Source organism: Dasypus novemcinctus, chromosome 3 (assembly GCF_030445035.2).
Source record: "Dasypus novemcinctus isolate mDasNov1 chromosome 3, mDasNov1.1.hap2, whole genome shotgun sequence".
In the NCBI taxonomy this organism is placed as follows: Eukaryota; Metazoa; Chordata; class Mammalia; order Cingulata; family Dasypodidae; genus Dasypus; species Dasypus novemcinctus.
In genome coordinates, this window is record NC_080675.1 from 145,914,665 (window position 1) to 145,940,071 (window position 25,407).

Sequence of the window (25,407 nt, forward strand, 5' to 3'; positions counted from 1 at the left end):
TTTTTTTATCCTTTCTATCAGTCTTTGTCTTTTGACTGGGGAGTTCAAGCCATTAACATTCAATGTTATTACTGTAAAGGCATTTCTTACTTTATCCATTTTGTCCTTTGGCTTTCTGTTGTCAGATCATACTATTGTCTTTTTACCCTTTAATTTACCCTTCCTAATAATGTTCATTTCTATACTCTTTTCCAAGCCTCTTGCCCTTGTTTTTTCCTTTCAGGCTGCAGCATTCCCTTTAGTACGCTCTTGTAATTCTGGCCTTTTGGTAAAATATTCTATCAGTTTTTATTTGTCTTCAAAGACTTTGAACTCACCCTTATTTTAGAAGTACAGTTTTGCCAGATAAAGAATTCTTGGCTTGCAGTTTTTCTCTTTCAGTACCTTAAATACATCATATCAGTTTCTTCTCACCTCCCTAGTTTCTGATAAGAGGTTGGCACTTAATCTTATCGAGGTTCCCTCATATGTGAAGTTTTGCTTTTCTCTTGCTGCTCTCAGAATCCTCTCTTTATCTCTGTTATTTGTCATTCTGGATAGAAGGCATCTCAGCAGTTTATTTAGATGTATTCTGTTTGGGGTATGCTGTCCTTCTTGGATATTAATATTTATGTCTTTCATAAGGGTTGGGAATTTTTTGGTCATTATTGCCTCAAATATTCTTCCTGCCCCTTTTCCATTCTCTTCTAGTTCTGGAATAGCGATAATGCATTTGTTTGTACATTTTGCTTTTGATATTTAATTCCCTGAGATGCTTTTCCATTTTTCTCTTTCTGTTTTCCTGTCTTTTCCAGTTCAGATGTACTATCTTCAAAATCACTAATTCTGTCTTAAAGCCATTAAAATCTGCCCTTTTCTGCCTCTAATATATTTTAAATCTCATCCATCATGTCTTTCATACCCATAAGGTCTGTTACTTTTCTTTGCCAATTTTCAAATTGTTCTTTATACTCACCCAGTGTCTTCTTAATATCCTCTATCTCTTTATTCATATTTTCTTTCAATTCTACGAATTGATTTAGTAAAGTTGTGTGATTACCATTGATTAATGTGTCTCTTCAGATATTTGGATTCTTTTGGTCTGGTCAGAGCCAAGATTCAAGAAGCCCCCGACTCCCTCTTTCTTTTTACCCTTGTAATATCTGACAGGGATGAAGACATCTGTTCACCTGTCAGTTGGATACAGTGAGCCAAGGGTCTTACCCCAGCTTAATATCTGAGAAAACATAGTATCTATTTAGAATTGACAGCAGTTCAATATGGCTGCATGTTGGGTATATGTAGGGAAGAACAGTGGCAGACAGAATGTTTGATAGGCAAGGGCTAGGCCAGAAGGGCATTTTACATTATAATAAAGTGTTATTAGATTTTTGTATTAGACATAATTGGAAGCCCTTGAAGAGTTTAGGGTAGTAAAATTGCATTTTCCTATAAAAAAGACTACCTGGATAGCAGTCTGGAGGATGAATTGGGAAGGGAATGGGGGCATTGAAATTAGAGGCAAGGAGATGAGTCAGGGTAAGAGATTCTGGGAGTCTAATCTGGAGGAATAGCAAGAGATAGGAAGCCATCTGTTGCTGGCCTTAATTCCTATTTTGCGTTTGTAAGAATAGAGGAAATATTAATAAGATGAAAGTGAAGCCTAGCAGAGGTAAGTAAATTAGTTTGAATCGAAGGGGGGTCAGCAAACTTTTTCCTTAAAGGGCCTTATAGTAAATATTTTCGGTTCTTAGGGTCATACCATCTCTGTTGTAACTGCTCAACTCTGTCACTGAAGTATGAAAGCAGATGTGGACAACACATAAATGATTGATCATTGCTCTGTTCCAATAAAACTATACTTACCAAAACAGGTGGCAGACTAGAATTGGCCTGTGTGCTCTAGTTTTTACGGTACTGAATAAAATTAGCAAATAATTTACAAATTATTTATTAAGATTATTTAATAATTTTCACCATCTGAGAAATGTATAATGAGAGTATTGAAAAGGAATCTGAACTAATCTTTTTATCACAGAAAGAAAGTATATAAATTCCACAAATTATAACAGTAAACTTGATGTTGAATGTGACAGACATCTATAATTGAAGTATGAAAAAATGATTTGTGCATACTTAAGGAATTGATCACTAGGAGGCAGTATAAGTTCACTAAATACAATAGTATAGTGCTATAGACAGATCGTATTTTGGTATTTAAAAGCAAAGCATTTGACAAAGTCTTTTATGGTATTGTTTTGAAAAAGTCAGCACAGTTAAGTGGAATATTAATTAATGGATCAATGCTAGCCTGGAAAAAAGTCTGTACTGGCATACTGTATTAGTCAGCTCTATTAGTGCTGATACAAAGTTCCAGAAATCTGTTGGCTTTTATAAAGGGTATTTTTGGGGGTAAAAGCTTATAGTTACAAGGTCCTAAGAGTCCAATTCAAGGTACCAAAAGAGGTACTTTTTCTCCAAAATTGGTTGACACGTGTTGAAGCAAGATGGCTGCCGATCTCTGCAAGGGTTCAGCCTCTCTCTTCCTCTTAAGGGTCTGTGGTCCCAGCTTCTTCCAATCTCAGCTGTAGTCTGGAGAGCTTGTTTCTTTCCAGGCCTTCTCAGCCACTCAGGGCTTTGGTCTCTTCAGCTGCAAACTATCAGGCAAATGGCTCAGCTCTCCCCAGGGCTTTAGCTGTTTGAGCCTTCTCCTTTCTGTCACATGGCAGGATAGAAATGACCAAGTTCCCTCTTCTTCTATGTATCTTCTTCTGTATGTTCTGTTTATCAACTCACCAAGGGGCCAGGGACTCAACCCTCAGTCATGCCTACTAACTGGATCGAATCAAAGCCCTAATCATGGTTTAATCAGGTAAACATAAAACCTTTGGATTTAATATAATCAAATGGTATTACACCCAGAAGAATTCATAAATAATATAAAAAACTACTGCACAACATGTGCCTTGTGACTTTTTCCTCTGACCACTCTAACATTTTTATTAATGACTAGATGAGAATATTTTTGTTATTCTGATAGGTATGTGAATGGCAGAAACTGGATATGTTATAGATTCTAATATATTGGTTGATTAAATCAGATCCAAAAATAGTTCAACAGTCTAGAAAAGAGGTCAGCAAACTACAACCCCAGGGCCAAATCCGTCCTGTGACCTGTTTTTATATAGCCCTGAAGTTAAGAATGGTTTTTATACTTTTGAAGCTTTGTGAAAAAAAGGAAAATAAAGAATAGGTGACAGACAGTATGTTGCCCACAGAACCTAAAATATTTACTGTTTGACCCTTTACAGAAAATGTTTGCTGACCCCTGGACTTTACTCCAGAACAACAAACAATTCTCAACACAAGTACGGGGTTATGAGAGATGAGATTTAACAGGATGGGTGAAAAAGACTTTCAATTTATGATAAGTTTAATTTGAGTCAATTATGAGTTGTGATTGTTAGAAGTTAATATAGTTTGACAATATTCATGTGTAGAAACAGAGAATCCAGAAAAATGGAGACAGTTGTCCAGTTTTTTTCTTCAATTGTTAAATTGCACCTAAACTATTAAATTTAGAGGGATGTTGACGTACTGGAACATTTTTATAGCTGTCAAAAAAACAAACAGAATAGACACATGTTGAGGAGATAGAGCAAGGCTCATTGTATAGAAAATTCTAGGAGGCAGAATTTTGTTCCTTTTTATTTCTTTGGTCGCATTTTGCAAATGCAGTCACTGTTCTCACAGTTCCGGAACAAACACATTGTTTAAAATTTTCACCTCAGATCCACATTTATGTTGACTCTGTATGAACTTGTTTACAATTTGCTATTCGGAAAATGAAATAGTCTGTGGAGGTGCATTTCCTATTGTGGTTGACGTTGTTAACACCAATATTTTCTGGGTCTCCTCTCTTTGGACATATCAGAAGGTGATATTTCCCTTCCCCATTGAAGTTAGGTATGGTCCATGTAAGTTGCTTTGGCCAATGAAATGTAAGAAGTAAATCATTTCCTGGCAGGAGCGTTTAAAGCCAATGCATGATTCTCCATGCATTTCTCTCTCTGTTGGTCACTGTAGAAGCATATGTTGTGTAGAAGTGCCATCAGATCCAAGTTCCCTGGAATGCTTAGCCTACTACATGGAGGACAGTTGTCCAAACCTGCAGTGGTCTTTCCATGATCAAGATACAAATTTTTCTTAGAATAAGCCAATGTGAGATTTGAAATTATGACAACATAACCTAGCTGTCGTGACATTTTTCTTCCAAGTATTAAACAGCTAATACCTCTTGGCCAGTAGGAATAAGATGACATGGCTTCCAATCTTGACTCAGACACTAATTGTAACTCTTGAAAAAAAAGTTCTCTTTAAAGATTGCATGAAAGAAAAATATTGACCATCTCTTCTAGAAAAATAGCCTGTGAAAGGCTATTTTAATATTTAATATATTCAAGGAAAATAATGAATATTCTAAAATATAGGGTTAAAACCCTCATGGTGACTTTTTTTAAATCCACATAATCAATTGTTGTCTATATTAGGGCTAATATTTATTTTGGAGCAAAACTTTTTCTCACATAATCTATGCATTGTTTTAGAGTCTAAATGTCTGCCAACAGAGTATGATCTAGGTTATCGAACACCTATTAAATCACTGCGTTGCTTAATTAACTTGAAATCATTTCTGAATTGGGTCCTTAAGACCAAACTAAAGTAAAGCAAAACGTGAGTTTTTGTCCCAGATAGATTCATTTCTTTTACTAAATAAAAGATATGGCTTTTATCCCGGAAATTGTACTATTATCATGAAGTTGCCAGAGTTTTACAGTCTTTTGCTTCTTACCAGCAGAATTATGGCTTATCTTGACAATTAGAGGGTTATGATTCTTTCTAAGTTTAGTTACTCTATAAACTTATTTGGGCTGAAATACCATCAAATGTATAAGTTCCTTAAAACACTCAATATTTGAATTGATTTGGCATAAATCCAATTTTCCAAGGTTTAACTTTCCTCCTAAAGCCCTATTGCCTTTAATAGAAGCTCAAATTCTTTGAAAAAAATCTGATGAATTCATCTCTTAAGTATGTGTAGTACGTGACCCATACAGTTTCCAGTACTGTTTGAAATTGGCTCTTTGAATAACCAATCTGTTTCTAGTTCACTTTTTATAGATGAGTCAACAATTGAACATCAATGTATTTTGTTCTTTAAAAGATTTGTTCCAAAATAGATTACACTCAGTAGGTTATAAATCCATATTTACTGAATAAGTGAATTTAACATAAGGCTATTTTGTGAAGCTAGGAATCAAGGTTATGATTCTTCTCATTATGTCTGTCCATCTAAAAAAAATTAAGAATAACTCTTTTCCATAATTGGAAAAGCATTTAAAATTCACCAGAAATCACATTAAAGTTCCATTGCCTTTAAAATAACTAAAATACATGGCAGATTACTAGTGAATTCTGATCTCCCCTTTTTCATCTCCCTAAAATCCATAAAATAAAGTTAAATATATCTTTATGACAACAAAATACTACAAATTATACTTATCACAAGATGTGGTTTCTTTTCCTGATCCTGGCTTTGTCACTAGCTGTGTGACCTCATATAAGTTATTAAACTTCTCAAAGTATTAGTTTCTAAAGTAAGAAAATTTTAAATTAGAGGCTTTGAGTGGAATGTATTTCTGGTTTCCATTTAAGTCTATCATAGTTTATATTTGTGCATTTTTTATAGTCCTTAGTCTAGACCTTTTCTTTGTTTTCAGGAGCATTTATAATGGCCCAACCTACCTCTAGAATATGTTTTTATAGCCTCTTTGGCCTTCCTTAGTTCTAACATGACGTACATACTGGTCAGGACAGGCCAGATTTTGCTGCAGTAACACCTTCTCTAACCTCAGTGAATTAAAGCAATAAAGTTTATTTCATGTTCATATTACCTGTCTGTCTATCACATATGGTCTGGGAACTTTGTGTTGCTCCCATTCCAGGACCCAGGCTTCTAGATCATCTACTATCTGAAGCTTTGCAGACTCTATAGCAGAGGGGAGCATGTGTGTGAGAGAGACAGAGAGAGACAGAGAGAGAGAGAGAGGAAAAAGAAATAGCATAGCTGTATTACACATTTCTTTGAAAGCATCCACTCAGAAGTGAACACATATCACTTTTGTTTACATGGGACTGGCCAAAGTAAGTCACATGGCTATTCATAACTTCAAGGGGGGCAGAAAGTTCAATCTCACCATGTGCCTGGACATGGGAAGACACAAGCATATTTGATAAACAGCTTTTAGGATTATCCATCATGTCTTTTTTTTTTTTTTTTAAAGATTTGTTTTTTATTTATTTCTCTCTCCTTCCCCCCGTTGTCTGCTCTCTGTGTCCATTCACTGTGTGTTCTTCTGTGACTGCTTCTATCCTTATCAGCGGCACCGGAAATCTGTATTTCTTTTTGTTGGGTCATCTTGTTGTGTCAGTTCTCCATGTGTGCAGTGCCATTCTTGGGCAGGCTGCACTTTCTTTTGTGCTGGGTGGCTCTCGTTATGGGGTGCACTCCTTGCGCATGGGGCTCCCCTATGCAGGGGACACCCCTACATGGCAGGGCACTCCTTGCACGCATCAGCACTGGGCATGGGCCAGCTCCACATGGGTCAATGAGGCCCAGGGTTGAACCATGGACCTCCCATGTGGTAGGCGAATGCCCTATCCATTGGGCCAAGTCCGCTTCCCTCCATCATGTCTTAAACCAAATGTTGAAAACTTCTGGTTGGAGTGTAAATTAGTACTACATTTATGGAGGGCAATTTTCAAATATATCAAAAACCCTAGAAATGTACCTACCATTTTGATTTAGCAGTTCCAGTTTTAGGAGATTATTGAACAGATATACAAAGATGTATATTCATTAATTCATTTCTGAAATATATGTTTATTTCATATCTACTATAATATGCCAGGAGCTGCCACGGTCTCTACCAGCATGGAGCTTACCAGTCAGTTACAGGAGTGGGAGGGAAGAGGGACAGTGCCAGAGATAATTAAATAAAACAGGTTAAGTACTATGATGGAGAAGTATAGGGTGCTATGAAAGCATATAGGACAATTTCTTCTGACCTATTTTACAGTTGAATGATTCTCTTCAAGTTTGTATAATCTATTGCTGGTTCTTACCATTGAATTTGTAATCTTAGTTTATTTTTTCACTTCTAAAATGAAAAATTTTGAATCTACTAAATTATTTTTTGTTGTTTCCTATCTCTTAAGAGATTTTCAAGCTTGTCTTTTATGAATAAATTGTTTTCTCAAATTGTAACATCATTTTGAGTGCCTACAAATCTTTCGATATTGAAAATCAAGTTACATGGTGATAATTTACTCTGAAAATCTGACAGAGTTCAGAAAAAAACATAATCCAGATTGCATATATAGATCACAACTTTTAAAAATGTGTTTATGATGAATATTATAGGAGGTAATATGCATAAAATTTAAATTAGGGTGTTGGGATTATGACTGATTTTTTTAAAATTTTCTAAACTGTAACATTTCATAGTTTTTAGAATTTAGGAAGTAGGACTGACCAAATCAATTTAAAAACAAAATAATAGTAATTATAAAATCCTTGTTTTTATCATCAAGAAATCTATGATTTGGAGCCATGAGGCAAACCAAAATTGTTAAAAGTATCACTATTTATACTTTTTATCTTTATTATAGAAAGTTTAAATCCTTCCGTGTAGACTTATGGTATACACGGTATACAAAGAAAAATTTTACTCCACTTCTTTCTTCTTCTTTTCTTGTATTAACTAGACTTATCTCCAGAGCTGCGGATAGAATTAAGAATGTACAAGGGTGTTTTTAGGATTGGGAAGGAGGAAGGACATAAAGAGGAATGAGCTAACTTTTTCTTTGAGGGTAATTTTCTTTTGGCAAGTAGTATGACTTTCAAGAAGAAAAACAGACTTCCAGGACCAAATATATTTAGCATTAAAAAATGGTTAAACATTTCACAATACTTATTTTTAAAATTTCTTTTAGGAAGAAGAAAGGCGTATGGCTTCTGTTGTAGCCAAAAAAGAGGAAGAAAAGAAGCGAGAAAGTCATAAACAGTCTTTGCTTAAGGTATTTTCTCTGATTTCCATACACATGACTATGTACTCAAATCACATACACTGAAGCTAGCATGTCTACTAGAAAAATGGTTTCCAAACTTAAAAAGTTTTTTTTCATTCTTATCAGTAAAATATTTATTATATAAATAAGCTTTCCTAAAACTTTTATGTAACTATCTGTAAATAAATCTGCACTTCTGAAGTAAAATATAATGTACAATATAAAGCATGTGGAAAAGCTAGAACATTTAAGAGGAAGAGAAAAAGAAATATTAGTAGATGTTACAATATATTTTTTCCATACCAGTGCATCATCTTGCATATCCCCATAGGGTGTGGACTTTTTTTTGGAAACCACTGTAAGAGATTCTTATCTTTATTGATATATTTTAGTGAGCACTGTTATAATGGATTTTTAAAAACAGATTTTTAAAATATTTAAAGCTTTTTCTATTAGTTTCTCTGATGTAGAGATGGTAAAGATTTTCAGGAATTTAAGCATTTAAAATTTGATTTAAACTGACTTTAATGATTTAACGTATCAAACATTACTTTCTTTAAAATATTTTCTTTTTAAATGTTTTTTATTAACCTCACAAAGTATAATAAATACAGTTTAAAATTTATAGCTTCTATTATGCCTCATATGTTCTAAAAGTAAGGCTATCACCTGATTACTCATTCTTGTCTTTGTAGGTCCTTTTCGTTTTTCCTTTTTTTCTTATTAGAGAAGTTGTGAGCTAACAAAACAGTCATGCCTAGTGTGCAGAATTCCCTAACATCACCCCTCCACCAACATCTTAATTGTTGTAGAACATTTGTTACAGATTATGAAAGAACATGGGATCAGACTGTTGCCACTAACTAGGGTCCATAGCATACGCTTGGTATAATTTTTCCATACAGCTCCTATTATTAACATTATGTACTAGTATTATACATTTGTTATAGTTCATGAGAGAACTCTCTCCTATTTGTACTGCTAACCACAATCAGTCTTTCACCACATGGTTCACTGTTATACATTTTAATGCCTTGTATAGTCTATCCAAAGTGTACACCCAGTTGCTCTCACTTTCATCATAGAGTTTTGCAGTCATTGCCCCAGTAAGTTTTTTAATGTTCTCCTTAGTCTAAAAGAAAAAATCCCTTACCCCCCTACTATTGATCCTTAGCATTTATATAGTACCTTCTTTGACATTGATGCAAGGATATTATAGTATTGCTGTTAGCTATAGTCCATAAGTTACATTAATTGTATTTTTCCCATATATCACTATGTTCTTACCACCTTGTAATAGTGATGTATATTTGTTCCAGTTCATAGAAGAACATTCTTGTATTTGTATTATTAGCCACAATCCTCATCCACCTCCAGGTTCATTATGTTATTCAGTCCCTAGATTCTTCTCTAGCTTTCTTTTAATTAACATTTTCATCCCTAGACTACCCCTTTCAACCACAGTCTCATTTATAAGCCAGCTGTGTTATTACAGTTATATTCACTATAATGTGTTTCTATCTACTTTATCCATTTTCACACTTTTACAGTCAAGCTAATTAAAAATTCTATATACATTAAGCATCAGTACCATTTGTCAGCCCTCATCCTATCTCCAGGTTTTAACTTTGTGTTTATTTTTTGTATTTAGTTCATATTAGTAAGACCATACAATATTTGTCCTTTTGTGTCTGGCTTAATTCAATCAGCATAATATCTTCAAAGTTCAGTCATGTTGTCATCTGTGTCAGAATTTTATTTCTTGTAGGAGCATAGTATTCCACCCTGTGTATATACCACATTGTTTCCATCTTTTTACAATTGTGAATAATGTTATTTCTTTTAAATATTAAAATGGCATCTGGAATTTTTCTAAAAAATTACTAGTAAGGATACAAAGTTGTATGTAACAAAATTAGAAAACAAGGGAATTTTCTGGGATAATGGAAATGTTCTATATCTTCATGGAGGAGTGCATTACATAGGTATATGCATTTGTCAAAACTGATTACACAGTACACTTAAAAGCTGTGCAGCCTACACTATGTTATTCCTAAATTAACAACAACAACAAAACAAAACAAACAACAACAAAAAGAACTTGGTCCCACGCTCTCTCAGCTCAGATCTACTACTTCAAAAGTAATAGTACTGTTATTCAGTTTGTTAAAATTCCCTCACCTGCTCTTATCTCTTAACTTCCTGAATTCTCCACAAGTTTTATGTTATCCCCATCCCATTAATTAGCTATGCTCAAGCACTCTCTTGTCTTACCTTTTTATTGATTCAGCCAATAAGATTTTAATCTTTTCCATACCATAGTATCCCTAAGAACTGGCCCAAAGTACCTTTGTTTATAGGAAATAACGCTGTAGGCAATATTTTTTTAATTTATAGGAACAAATTTACCATTGCCAGATAATGCTATTGGCAAATGTTTCTCAATGGTTCATTTAGAAAAATTAGTATTCCCTATCATTCAGCTGCTGCTGTCAGATGTATACATGAATGAATAGAGTAGAATAGAATAGAATAGTTCCCTGACCTATAGAGTACTCTTGTATGAGCCTTGGATAATGGAAAGGAAGAATGAACAAAGAAACTCCATTAATGATTTGGCTCTAGCTTTCCAGTGTGGATGGATCCTGGTGTAGGCATAAAATCGCACTTGACTTTACCTTTCAACTGAAAAATTTTTGTTATATACCAAATTCAATTGCTTGTTACCATCAGCATTTTTGGAAATGTGCCACTAAATTTTTAGCAAACTTTAAAAATTGTTTAGAAACTTTTTATGAATACTTTGAAAAAGTAGCTAATGCTTTTGTTAATGTCACTAAATAGAATTCATTAATTATGAGAGCCATTTATTTTTAATAAGAGGGAAGATTATGGGTAATCAGGAGACGTGGGTTCTATCCTTAACTGAGCATCAGAGCTATGATGCTACAGAATCTCAGCATTTACTGGGAATTGTTTCATGAGACTCCTTATATTGATCTTTAAGAAAGTGGGAGGGGATGGTTATAGAAAGGCACATAGACACATCTTCTAGAGGACATAGACACATCTTCTGCCTTGTTTCTCTCCTATCTTTCTATTTTCCTTGCAACCTTGGAATTGAAGGAAAATATTTACTGGAGATATTGGTATGGTCTTACATGGACTATGAAGAATGGACCCAAGTGGCAGAACTTGAAATTTGGCATCTTCTAAAATAGTTGTTATTTTAACACAGACTTGGCAGTTTACTGCCATCTAGCTGTTTAGAAACACGATTATAACTGATGAACCAAATGCATCCATTTAGTTTTTTCAATCTATATATATTTTTATTAGGAAAGTTGTGAACTTACAGAACAATTGTATTAGTCAGGGTTCTCTAGGAAAACAGAATCAACCAGAGATATCTGTAATAGTATGAGATTTTATAAGATTTGTAAGAGTCTCTCACATGACTGTGGGGACGCACAAGTCCAGGTTCCGTAGGCAAGCTGTAACCAGGGGCTCCAGTGAAAGTCCAGTGAAGGTTCTTGACAAGCTCTGGGAAATGTTGGCTGTCCAAAGATGAGCAGGGAAATTCTCACTCAATCCTGGAATCACTTCCCCTTTTAAGGCATTCAGCTGATTGGATAAAGTATCACTCATTGCTGATGGCAATCTCCCTGATTGATGTAATTATAATCACCTATCTATGATTTACCACTGCAGTATAAGTCAACGGTGCCTAAGTCATAAATGCCCTTGTATAACAGTTAGCCCAGTGCTTGCTTGACCAAACAACTGGACACAATTACCTGACTGAGTTGACACATTAGCCTAACCATCACAACAATCATGCACAATTGTGTAGAATTCCCATACACTACCCCTCCACCAACACATTACATTGTTGTGGGACATTTGTTAGAGATTATGAGAAACATCATCAGACTATTACCACTAACTATGGTCCATAGAGTACATTTGGTATGTTTTTTCCATACCCCCATATTATTATCACAGTACCTTCTTTGACGTTGATGCAAGAATATTACAATATTGCTGTAACTATAGTCCTTAAGTTACATTGATTTTATTTTTCCCATGCATCCCTATATTCTTACCACCTTGAAGCAGTGACATACATTTGTTCTAGTTCATAGAAAAACATTCTTGTGTTTGTATTATTAAGCACAATCCTCATCCACCTCTGGGTCCACTGTTATTCAGTCCCTAGATTATTCTCTAGCTTTCTTTGAATTGACATTTACATCCCTAGACTGCCCCTTTTAGCCACAACCCCATTTATAAACCAGCCATGTTAGTTATTGTAGTAGTTTAATATAGTTATGAATTCCAAAAATAGATACTGGATTATGTTTGTAAACTGGTCTTTTCCTCTGGGCATATGAGATTATATTTGGATTCAGAGGTTTACTTGATGATTAAGTAATCAAGTAAACCTCTTGTGTCAGTTGGGTGTTAAGTGCCTGCCCCTTGGTGGGTGGGGACTCACAGATAAAAGGTTGGCAAAGGACAGAGTTGACAGTTTTTAATGTTGGAGTTTGATGCTGAAGCCTTAAGCTGGAGCCCTGGGAAGAGTGGAACCCTAAGCCTGGAAAGAAGCAAGCTCTGGGAAGAGAGGAACCCAGAAAACCTGAACCCTCGCAGACATCGGCAGCCTTCTTACTCCAACATGTGAAAAGAGACTTTGGTGAGGGAAGTGACTTATGCTTTATGACCTGGTATGTTTAAGCTCCTACCCCAAATAAATACCCTTTATAAAACCAACCAGTTTCTGGTATTTTGCATCAGTACCCCTTTGACTAACTAATACAGTTGTACTTAATATAATACATTACTGTCAACTCTTTCCATTTCCACACTTCTAAAATCAAGCTAATTGAAAATTCTACATACATTAAGCGTCAGCCCTCATCCTATCTCCTAGTAACCTATACTCCAGGTTTTAACTCTGTGTTTATTCTTTGTATTTAGTTCATATTAGTGATACCTTATACTGTTTGTCCTTTTGTGTCTGTCTTATTTCAATCAGTATAATATCTTCAGTTCAGCCATGTTATCATCTGTGTCAGAATTTCATTTCTTCTTATAGCAGCATAGTATTCCATTGTATGTAAATACCACATTTTGTTTTTCCATTCATTGTTTGATGGACATCTGTGTTGTTTCCATCTTTTGACAGTTGTGAATAATGCCACTATGAACATCATTGTGCAAATGTGTGTTTGTGTCATTGTTTTCAGTTTTTCTAGATATATTCCTAGTAGAAGAATTGCTGGATCATATGGCAGTTCTTTATTTAGCTTCCTGAGGAACCATTAAACTGTCTTCCACAGAGGCTGCATCATTTTACATTACCACCAACAGTGACAAAGTGTTCCTGTTTCTCCATATCCTCTTCAGCATTTATTGTTTTCTGTTTTTTAAATAAGGATCATTCTATGAGATGATATAAGAGATAAGATGATATCTCATTGTCGTTTTGATTTGCATCTCCATTTAGTTTCCTTTTTTTTTTTTTTTTAGGAGTGTATTAGTCAGCCAAAGGGGTATGGATGCAAAATAATAGAAATCTGTTGGCTTTTATAAAGGGTATTATTTGGGGTAGAAGCTTACAGTTACCAGGCCATAAAGCTGAGTTACTTCCCTCCCCAAAGTCTGTTACCATGTGTTGGAGAAAGATGGCTGCCAACATCTGCAAGGGTTCAGGCTTCCTTTCTTCCAGAGCTCATTTCTTTCTGGGCTCAGCTGCTTTGCTCGCTCCACAAGGTCAGCTATAGACCATCATGCAAACGCTCTCTTCCTGAGGCCTCTGCTCTGCCTAATGGAGCCTTCTCTTCTTCCTCACTTATACGCTTCTTTGTGTGTTTACTTCCTGGGCTCCAGGATCAAAACTCTCACCTCCCTTCTCTACAGTGCAGTTTCTCTGAGTCCCTACCCACCAAGGGGGCAGCAACTCAAGGTCCTACTGATGTGGCCCAATCAAAGCCTTGATCATTTAATCAAGTAAAAGTGAAACTCTCAATCCCATGTAATCTAATGCCCAGAGGAGCATATCAGTTTACAAACTAATCCAATATCTATTTTTGAAATTCATAAACAATATCAAACTGCCACAAGGAGGTACCAGGGATTGAATCCAGGACCTCATACATGGGAAACAAGCACTCATCCACTGAGCTACATCCACTCTCAAATGAGAGTATGTTTTGTTTTTTCAGGAGGTACTGGGGATCAACCCTGAGATCTTGTACATGAGAAGCAGACGCTCAACCACTTGAGCCATATGCGCTCCCCTCAGTTTAGTTTTTCTTTTAAAGATTTATTTTATTTCTCCCCATCCCCCTTCCCCCCCAGCCCTCATTGTTTTTGCACTTGCTGTCTGCTCACCTTCATTTTTTTCAGGAGGCAATAGGAACGAAACCTTGGACTTCCCATGTGGGAAGGAGACACCCAGTCACTTGAGCCATCCCCACTCCCTGCTTGTTGTGTCTCTCATTGTGTTATCTTGTTGCGTCATCATCCTGTTGTGTCTTCATCTTGTTGTATCAGCTCACTGCGCCAGCCCCTCATGTCAACTCACTGTCTTGCCTGTCTTCTTTAGAAGGCACCAGGAACCAAATCTGGGGCCTCCTATGTTTTAGGCAGGCACCTAAGGGTTTTGAGCCACATCTGCTTCCCCCTCAATTTAGTTTTGATGATAACTTTTTCGTTGAGTCCCCTCCTTCTGCCCTGAAGAATCTCTCCTTTCTTTTGCTATTTTTTGTTGTTGTTGTTCCACAGAATGCCTAGAATCCTTCCGTAGTCCCTGGCTAGCCAGTGATCCCTACCTGATCCCAGGCTACACTCCTCTCTTAAAATGCCTCTTCCCTTATCCAGATTCAGTCAGAATGCCCATTCTTTTATTCTACCTGGTATTAATCTGATTTTAGTAACCCAAATAAAGGAAGCTTAACTTTGAAGTGGGTATAGGAAAGTGTTTGCATTTTCAAAGAATATCTTGTTATTATAAATTTGTTAACATACTCAATGGTGTAAAGATATTTTGTGCCATTTATCCTAAGCACTGCTATATTTACCTCATTAAGAATTTTTTTTTTTTTTTTTTTTTTGCCAAATCCTAGTCTGCCAGAAAGCCACATGCATGGAGGTGTTATAATTTCCTCCATTGACTCACTGCTTCTGTCTCTCTCAAAGTGGTTCTTGGGATTGAGTTAATGTGAAGGCATTGCTTAGTTGAATAAGTGGGTTGGCCTAGTCAACTGCAAATAATTGAAATAGAATTCCTTAAGGTAAGATGCCTATTAACTGTAGATTCGGAAAAAAAGTTTTTATAGTAGAATAGCAGATTCCAACTTGCTTTAGATGAGAAATACATATATAAAATGTTTTAAAAATCTCGAAAATATATGCATCTAAAGTTTAATCCACTGAACTAAATAATTTTGCATTACATGCTAAAACTTCATAGGTAAAGAAGTGAAACTAAAAGTAAGTATTCTAGGTGTTGACATGCACTGTGGGATTATTTTCCCTAACAGCCTTCATTGGCTTCCCATCAAACAAGTGAAGAGGAGTTGTTGCAGAAGTTCAGGTTTTGCCAAGAAACCCAAGCGACACTCAGAGAGATGGAGGAACCAAGTTTTATTTTGCGTGCAGACCCAGAGGAGAGTTCAGTCTTCAAATTCTGGGCCCCCCCGCTTCGGTTTTCAGAGGCTTATATAGGGAGGCTGGCGGAAAGCAGGTGGGAGTATAGAAGCAAAATTTGCTGGTTACCTTGACATAAGTGGACACAGGCTGAGGCGATGGCTGCTAGCCCAGATTAGCCTGCCGGCTCACACAGTCAAGCTCTCACAGGGGCACACCCTGCAGCTCACAGCATACCCACACACCCAAGGGCTGCATTATTAGAAGTCAGCCTGTACCAGCATTGCATAGCAGGCTAGAAGGGAGGGGCAGGGGATTCCCTCAACAGAGTCGGTATCACACCCAGATGATTTTCAATCAAGGAGTATACTCTTGGAAAAGAGGAAAGAGAAAGTGTTGATTTCAGCACCTTAATCCAATTGACATGCCATTTTCAAATGTTAACTTTTGATAATGGAGACTTTACTAGAATAGGATTATTTTTCACCATCAACTATATATAAGCTGAATAGAAACATTTCAACCTAGTACAATTTCTTTCAGTAGTCTAGATCAGCTTTTCTCAACAGGTTTTTTCTGTGAGAGTTTTGAGCTCCATTGCTCTGAGTTAGTGGTTCTCAAAATGAGGTCCATGGACCAGCATCCATAACAATTGGAAATTATTAGAAATGCAAATTCCACACCCCCCACCTCAGACCTTCTGAATCATAATGGAAATGAAGCCCAGCAATCTGTGTTTTAACATCATCTTAAAGTTATTTGAGGCACCCAAAGGTATCCACTGCATATAATGAATGAACTTCTCTCCTATTCATCTAAAATGGTACTAGCTATCTAGAACTATTTCAGCATAGCACACTTTGTTTTAGTAGTCTAGATATAATTAGTAATCTTCCGACATTACACTTTCTGAATTTTGGCACATTGATCAATCCCTTCTTGTCCCTGCCCATGCAAAAATTATCCCACCATATTAGTCCTATTACTTGATAGGAGAATTAAATTATTATTTGATTTTCTTACAATTTTTAAACCCAGAGGTATAAATTTCTGCCAAATTAAAATTTCAGGTAAAAATGAAGTATATTAATTTCTATTAAATTAAAATTTGATAGTGAATTTTCTTATTTCCAGTTGTTTATTTATTTCTTTAAATAAAATGAAGTTCTTTAAGATTAATTTTTGTATATCATTTATTTTCTTTTAGGATGGTAGACCATTATTGAAGTGTTTGAATGCACAGGGTAAATGCCTCTTGCACTTCGGTTTAGAATGAATATTTTGTAGCTACTTTAAAGGAATAGGCTCATTTTAAAAGTATAATAAGAAAATACAAACAATATGCTCTTTGTATACTCTTCTACAAAAATTGCATTATATAATTCTTGTCACAATTAACTTTTTCACAGGAGAAGAAACGGTTAACAATTAACAATGTAGCTCGAAAGTGGGATTTGCAACAACATCGTGGCTCCAACATTGCTACAAATCAAGATGGAAAAGATTCTGACTCCCCTTCTCAGGACCCCTGTCAGATTGATGCAAGCACCATCTCTGCATTTCCAGAAGAAGCAGGGTATGCAATGGCATTCTTTCAAGATACTAGTATCTTTAGACGGTTCAATTTGGAGCCAGGATGGGAAATCATTTCATATATCATTATTTTAAAATAGTAGTTTTTCCTGAAGAATTTAATCTATTTTATAGAAAACTTGCCAAAATTAGAAGTTTAAGAAGTGAAGGTGGGGGCCCATCCTGATCAAGATGGTGGAATGAGTAGCTTCAGGATTCCATCTTCCCAAAGAAGCTTTGAACAACCTGCAAGAACTGGCAGAAACATCTATCTCAAAGCTTCAGAAAACATTTAAAGGATTCCAGTAACAGGGAAAGCACCAAATCAAGAAAAAGGCTAGTTAAAACAGTAAGATCTTATGGTATCCTATCTGGCCCCTCCCTTTACCCCTCACTGGCTTGGTGTGGAGCTGGTCTATACTCCTGATGTGTGTCCCTGGTCTTGATCTTGGAGAGAGCAGAGTTATCCTTGTGTACATAATAGAAGCATATATATCTGTCCCAGTCTCTCCAGTGACATCCTGCAGGACTTAACCAGAGACTTGTTACAGTCCTGCCATCCCAGAACTTGCCCTGCATGAAGAACGGAGCTCCCAGAGCCCTCCTACAGAACTCTGTGGGAGATCAGTTAATTTGTGGCACCCTGGAGCAAAGGATAGCTGGCTCTAGGACACATAGTACAGTTTCTGGGACTAGAAAACTGCTTCTAAGGAAAGAGCGGATATTTGCATGTGGGAATTCTTAAGGCCACATGCGCATACCCAAGACAAGAACATGCACAAGAAGGATCAGGGAGGCCCCTATGCTTTGGCCTGGAGCTATTCTCTTAACTCATTGATTGGATAAGCTCTATAGAAGAACACTAATAACAGATCAATCTGAGAGGATTGGGAAAGATGTTTTCTTTCTTTTCTTTCTTTTTTTTTTGGTGAGCATTTCTCTGGCTTTCAAGGAAAGCTTTGTCATAGCACTTAATGGCTATAAGCTTAAGAAACAGATACCTCAGAGCCTAAATTCCATTGATAACACATGAAAATATAAAAGTGCCCACCTTTCAAAAAAGATTATAATACATACAGAGAAACAGGAAGAGATACTGTAGGCAAAAGAGGAAATTAAAGCATTAGAAACCATCAGTGAGGACCAGATCTGGACATACCAGGCTAAAATTAAAAAATATGACCTTAAATATGCTTTCAAAACTTAAGGAAAACATGGACAAAGAACTAAAAGAAATCAGGAAAAGACTGATGAACACAAAGAGAATATCAATAAAGTATGGGAATTATGAAATGAAACTAAATAGAGCTGAAGACAATAACAAATAAAAAATTCTCTAAAGGAATTCAACAGCAGATTGGAGCTGGCAGAAAAATCAGTGAACTTGAAAATAAGATAATTGATATCATTTAGTGTAAGGAATAGAAAGAAGAAAGAAAAGAAAACAGAGCTGAGGAAACTGGGGGACATCATCAGATGTACACATTGTTGGAGTTGCAGAAGTAGAAGATAGAGAGAGAGGGGCACAGAGAATATTCAAAGAAATAATGACTGAAAAATCCCCCAATTTAACAAAAGACACGAATGTACACATCCTGAATGCCCAACTAACTCTGACCAGTATAAATCCAAATAGACCCACATCATGAAATATAATAATCGAACTGTCAAATGCCACAGATGAAGAGAGAAAACTGAAAGAGAGAAGCAATGTATCACATACAAGGAAGTCATGGAGACAAGAAGTCAGTGGGATGACATATTCAAAGTGCTGACAGCAAAAATTTGCCAATCAAGAATTCTATGTCTGGCAAAACTGTCTTTAAAAATGAAAGATTAGGACATTCCTAGATAAACAAGACCTGAGAGAGTTTGTCCCCCCATACTTGTCCTACAAGAGGTGCTAAAGATTTATTCACATTGAAAGCAAAGGAAACAGACAATAGGTCAAAGCTGCATGAAGAAATGTTCAGTAAGAGTAAGAACATGGGTAAATATAAGCACCAGTACAATTGTATTTTTGGTTTATAACCCCACTTTTAATTTTCTACAAGATCTAAAAGGCAAATGCATAAAATGTAATAATGGTAAGTCAGTGCTTTGGAACTCATAATGTATAAACATGTAATTTGTGACAAGAACAACAAAAAAGGTGGGGATGAAGGGATATAAGAATGTAGATTTTGTATGCTATTGAAGTTTAAGTTGTTATCTAAGCAAACAAGATTGTCAGAGATTTAGGATGTTACATGTTAAGCCTCATGATAACTACAAGAAAAGTATTAGAGACTATGCAGACTCATAGAGACAGAAATTTAAGTAAAGATTGCCAGGGGTAAGGTGTAGGGGAAATGGAGAGTTAATGGGAAATGGGGAGTTAATGCGTAATGGGCATATGGTTTCTGTTTGTGGGAATGGGCAAGTTTTAATAATGGAAGATGGTGAGAGTATCACAACATTGTGAATATGAGTAATCCTTTTCAATGGTATGCTTTGGGCGTGGTTGAGATGGGAAAGTTTATCTTGTATATATTTTATGTTCCCATGACTTAAAAAAAAAAAAAAAGATCCTGGATGTGACCTATTAAGGAATATCTTAATAGAAAGATAAGATAGAAAAATCTTGCTTTTGCTCATTTGGCACATTTACACTTCATAAAATGGCTTAGATGTGAGAAGTAGAGGGGAAACAAAAAATAACCTGAGGTAGGAAAGAAAAACAACCAGGAGCAAGTAAGAGTGGGCTGGTTCCTTCTCAGCCTGATTTAGGAGAGTGAGTTGGCACCTCTGAACAATAAGAATGGGTCTCTTATTCTTTATTTAAATGAGAATGTCATCTTTATGAAACATTAAATTCCTATATTCAGCTATATTTCTGGACAGTCTATTCTATTCCACTGATCTACTTGTCTGTTTTATTGCCAATTACCATACTGTTTTGATTATGGTAGGTATGCATTAAGCTTTAATATCTAGAAGGGAAAATCTGCTTTCATTATTCTTTTCAGTTCTCAGGCACTCTTTTCCCATGTGAATTTAAAATCATTTAATCTAAATAGAAAAAGAAATGCCAAGAATCTTTTTAAAATTACATTAAGTTCACGTGCTGATTTCAGAAGGATTGGCATTATGGTCCTAAATCACCATTTTAAGAAACATGGTTTATCCTTCCATTTTTTTCAGGATTTTTTGGTAGCCAGAGGGAGGTAACTGGGGAAATCTTGGAAGACTAAAGGAAAATTCTGAGGAATTAAATGAGGTTAGAGTCCATGAACATGTAGCAACTATAGTCTAAATTTTTGAATGAGTTTATTGCAGGAAAGAATAGCTAGGTGTCACCTTGGAGAACCTAAATTTTTGAAAAAGAATAAGGAGACAAAGAATCAGGAAAATAGGGAATGCAAAAATTCAAGTATAATGGCAAAAACATATTGAAATGCTGGCACATATGGTCTAGGCTTGGTTTTTAAAGAATTAAAAAATAAACTTTGCTGATAGCTTGGGAGAAAATTTAGTGTTTCTGGGACTAGAAGTCTAAATGAAGTTGAAGATGAGGAAAAAGAAGTAAGAGTATAAATAGAGAACTGCAATAATGGGAATTTGTGGTCCAAATGAGTTTTTGAAGTTGAAGACTTTAGAGGTAGAGCATATCTAGGTAATGACCACATTGAGAGCAATCTGGAGGCCATTCTTGTGGTCATGGGAGATGGGTAGAAGTGAAGGACACCAGAGGAGAGATCAGTTGAAGTAGTAAACATTGAAGTTACTCTAGATGCTGGTGGGACTAGGTGTGGCAACAGGGACCAAAGTATTCAACAAATGATGAGTCTTATCTCCTACTAATCTCTGCCATGCAGCCTATGCTTTTGTTACAGGCTTTCCTTATTCAGGTCTTACTAGTGTCCGCAGTTGCAGTGAGATGCAGGAGTGTCTTGGTTTATTAAAGATCTCTTTATCTGGCAAAACTAATTCTGATACGTGGATTCCAGACTATTATTACAACTTTCCTGACATTTTGAACTTTTAAAGTGACCTGTGGCCAAAATATCCTGTGACTCCTAATATAATTTAAAATTATAGTCTTCACTTTTATGAGCTTAAAAACAAGCAGTCAGTTCCAAGAGTAAGAGGAAGTATCTATTTGTGAAAATTTTTGTGCATTATAGTTACACCAAGAGTTTAAGAAATTTTATTGGTGAAGTCAGAAGCAAGGAACCTAGAGGAAGAGTTAGGGAGAGATGGAAAAGTGATGTTAGGCTCAGTGGAGAGAATATAGAAAACAGTATTGAATCATTAGGATTCACACTTTCTGACAAAAGATTTACTTTCTACTGATATTCATAGTGTCATGGAAACCCCATTATATTATCTTGGTCCAAACCCTTTAAATGACCTGAAAACTATTATATTGAGGAGCCACAGAAGATATTTATTTATGAAATTGGAAAAAAAAAACTTTAGGGTTAGACAGTGAATAATTAGTAGAGGCTATAATGCAAAATCAGTGATTTATAACTTATAGTGGTTGTAAAAATTTTCTTTGCTTCAGTCCGTAGTTCTCTAAATCCTTTAAAATCTCTTCCTTCTGAAAGGTAGAAATATTTCTTAGGGAGCTTATTATATCTGGTGTTCATGTAAACCAAGGCTCTCAACCTGAGGGACCCATATTGGCTGTTTGAACTTTTAAAGTCCTTATTTTACTTGATCTCCCAGCACTATTTGACAGAGTTGACACTCCTTGTTTTTAAGAGACTCTTTTCTTTGACTTCCTTAATACCACCTTCACCTAATTTTCCTTTAACTAATGTGACTACTCGTTTTCTTTTGACTGTACTTTGCTGACTCTTTTTCTACCAGATTTCTAAATATGTATCATGCTATTTCTTGATTTATAAAATTTAGATATACTTCTTGCTACAATAGATGAAAACTCAGTACCTTCATTTCCTCTTCTCCCAAAACTATATATTAATAGTTCTTTTCTTGGTAACTTTTCTAATATATAATTAAAAGCCTATTTCTTGTTCTACCCACTATTGATGGTAGCTCTCAAGTGTGCTTTTACAAGATAAGTCTACCCTTCTTTCTACTTTTACATTGCAGTATCTATCATCTATACCTTTCTCATTTCCCTTGTGATTTCTTTCTTGCTCCTTTGGCTGTGTAAGGTATGTAGTTTAATTTCCACCTATTTGTGAGTTTTCTAGATTATCTTGTGTTATTGATGTCTAGTTTCATTCCATTATGGTCAGAAAAGATACTTTGTATGATTTTCACTTTTATAAAATGTATTAAAACTTATTTTGTGGTATAACGTATGGTCTATCATGGAGAATATTCCATGTGCACTTGAGAAGAATGTATATTCTGCTACCATGGAGTATTCTTTATATGTCTGTTAGGTTTAATTGACCATTGTTCAAGTCATCTATATGCTTGGTTATCTTCTGTCATTCTATCCATTATTGAAAGTGGGGAATGGAAGTCTCAACTATTTTTGTAGAACTATGTATTTCTGCTTTCAATTCTGTCCATTTTTGCTTCATATCTTGAAGTTTATTGTTAGGTGTGTATATTTACGATTGTGTATCTTTTTGATGGATTGACCCTTTTACAATATGTTATATCCTTCTTTATTGCTTGTAACAATATTTGACATAGGGAAGCAGATTTGGCCCAACAGATGGGGCATCCACCTACCACACGGGAGTCCACGGTTCAAACACAGGGCCTCCTGACCCATGTGGTGAGCTGGCCCATGCACAGTGCTGATACACGCAAGGAGTGCCATGCCATGCAGGAGCATCCCCCACATAGGGGAGCCCCACACGCAAGGGGAGTGCCCTATAAGGAGAGCCGCCCAGCACAAAAGAAAGTGCAGCATGCCCAAGAGTGGCGCTGCACACACAGAGAGCTGACGCAGCAAGATGATGCAACAAAAAGAAACACAGATTCCTGGTGCCGCTGATAAGGATAGAAGCCGTCACAGAAGAACACACAGTGAATGGACACAGAGAGCAGACAATGGGAGCGGGGGAAAGGGAGAGAAATAAAAAAAATAATAACAAATCTAAAAAATAATGTAATTACTGATGAGAAGGAACTTAGCCATTTTGCTGTTTACTTTCTCCAGTTTCTCCATTGCTGCCTTCTTTTGTGTTTAATCGATTTGTTCTGTTATACCATTTTGATTAAGTTCTCCTTTTTTACTGTATGTATATTTTTTAGCAATTTTATTAATACATATTAATAAAGCATGCAATTCATCCAAAGTGTACAATCAATGGTATTTGATATAATCACATAGTTGTGCATTCATTACTTCAATCATTATTAGAGCATTTTCATTATTTCAATAATAATAATAATCAAAAAGCAGACAAACAAACAAAAAAATTCCTCACCTTTCAATCTCTCTGTTTCCCCTCCTGTACATAGTTTCTATTTCTGACTATTCTTGCACAATCAATTATTTATTTATTAAGCCGTTCTATTGAGATATATTCACATACCATACAATCTATCTAAAGTGTATAATCAGTGACTTTTAATATAATCACAATGTTCTGGATTTATCATCACAAAAAATTTTAGAAATTTTCATTACTCCCAACAAAAAAGCACCATACCCCTTAGCATGGCTTCCTTAGCCCTACATAACCACTAATCAAATTACATCTTTATAAATTGATTTATATTTACATTTTATATAAATGGAATCATGCAATATGTTATACAATATATTTAGTTCATAGTAACACAATCATATGTATTTGTCCTTTACTGTCTGACATGCTTCACTCAATGTCCTCCAGGTTCATCCATGTTATCATATGCTTTACAACATCATTTCTTACAGCTACATAATATTCCAAAGTGTGAATATACCACAGTTTATTCTTTCCTCAGTTGGTAGACATCTGGGTTGTTTTCAACTTTTAGCAACCACGAATAAGAATATTATGAACATCAGTATGCAGATGTCTGTTTGTGCCATTGCTCTCAGTTCTTCTGGGTATATACCCAGTAATGGTATTGCAGGGTCACATGGCAAATCTATATTCAACTTCTTTAGGAACTGCCAAACAGTCCTCCACCGTGGCCATGCCATTCTGCATTCCCACCAACAGTGAATAAGTGTTCTTATCTCTCCACATCCTCTCCAATACTTGTAGTTTTCTGTCTTTTTAATAGTTGCCATTCTGATAGGTGTGAAATGATATCTCATTGAGTTATCTAATGAGTTCCCTAGTCATTAGTTATATTGAACATTTTTCATGTGTTGTTGTTATTTTTGCCATTTGTATTTCTTCTTTGGACAAATGTCTGTTCAAGTCTTTTGTCTATTTTCTAATTGGGTCATTTGTCTTTTTATTGTTGTAACATCTCTTTATATATCATGGATATTAAACCCTTTTTAGACATGTGATTTCCAGATATTTTCTCCCATTAAGTTAGCTGCCTTTACCCTTTTGACATTGACCTTTGAGGTGCAGAAAGTGTTTAATTTTGAGGAGGTCCCATTTATCTATTTTTTTCTTTTGTCGTGCATGCTTTAGGTGTAAGGTCCAAGAAAACATAACCTACCACAAGGTCTTTAAGAAATTTCCCTACATTTTCTTCTAGTAGTTTTAGGAACCTGGCTTTTATATTTAGGTCTTTGATCAATTTTGAGTTGATTCTTGTATAGGGAATGAGATAGGGGTCCTCTTTCATTCTTTCGGTTATAGATACCTGTTGTCCCAGCACCATTTGTTGAAGACACTGTTTTGTCCTGTTAACATGGACTTGGTAGTTTGTCAAAAACCAGTTGACTGTAGAGATGAAGGTTTATTTCTGGACTCTCAATTCTATTCCACTAATCGATGTGTATATCTTTACCCAGTACCATGATCAAGATCAGGCAGTGAAATTCCCCACATGTCACTCCTCTTTTTTAGAATGTGTTTGGCTATTCAGTTGCACTTTCCCTTCCAAATTTGGTAATTGCCTTTTTTATTTCTGTAAAGTAGGCTGTTGGAATTTCGATTGGTATTTCTTGAATCTATAAATCAGTTTGAGTAGGATTGACAT

At 35.7% G+C, this 25,407-nt stretch overlaps 1 protein-coding gene across 4 annotated transcripts in view; it reads left to right on the top strand.

Annotated features, from left to right (window-relative positions):
- LRRC49 (leucine rich repeat containing 49) overlaps positions 1 to 25,407 on the top strand; it is a 244,464-nt gene that overhangs the window by 157,534 nt on the left and 61,523 nt on the right. For all 4 annotated transcript variants that reach the window (XM_012522402.4, XM_058294430.2, XM_071214267.1 and 1 more), the window contains 2 exons: positions 8,035 to 8,118; positions 17,172 to 17,338. In XM_012522402.4, the coding sequence (XP_012377856.2) occupies positions 8,035 to 8,118; positions 17,172 to 17,338 (251 nt within the window). The remainder of the gene's footprint in view (positions 1 to 8,034; positions 8,119 to 17,171; positions 17,339 to 25,407) is intronic.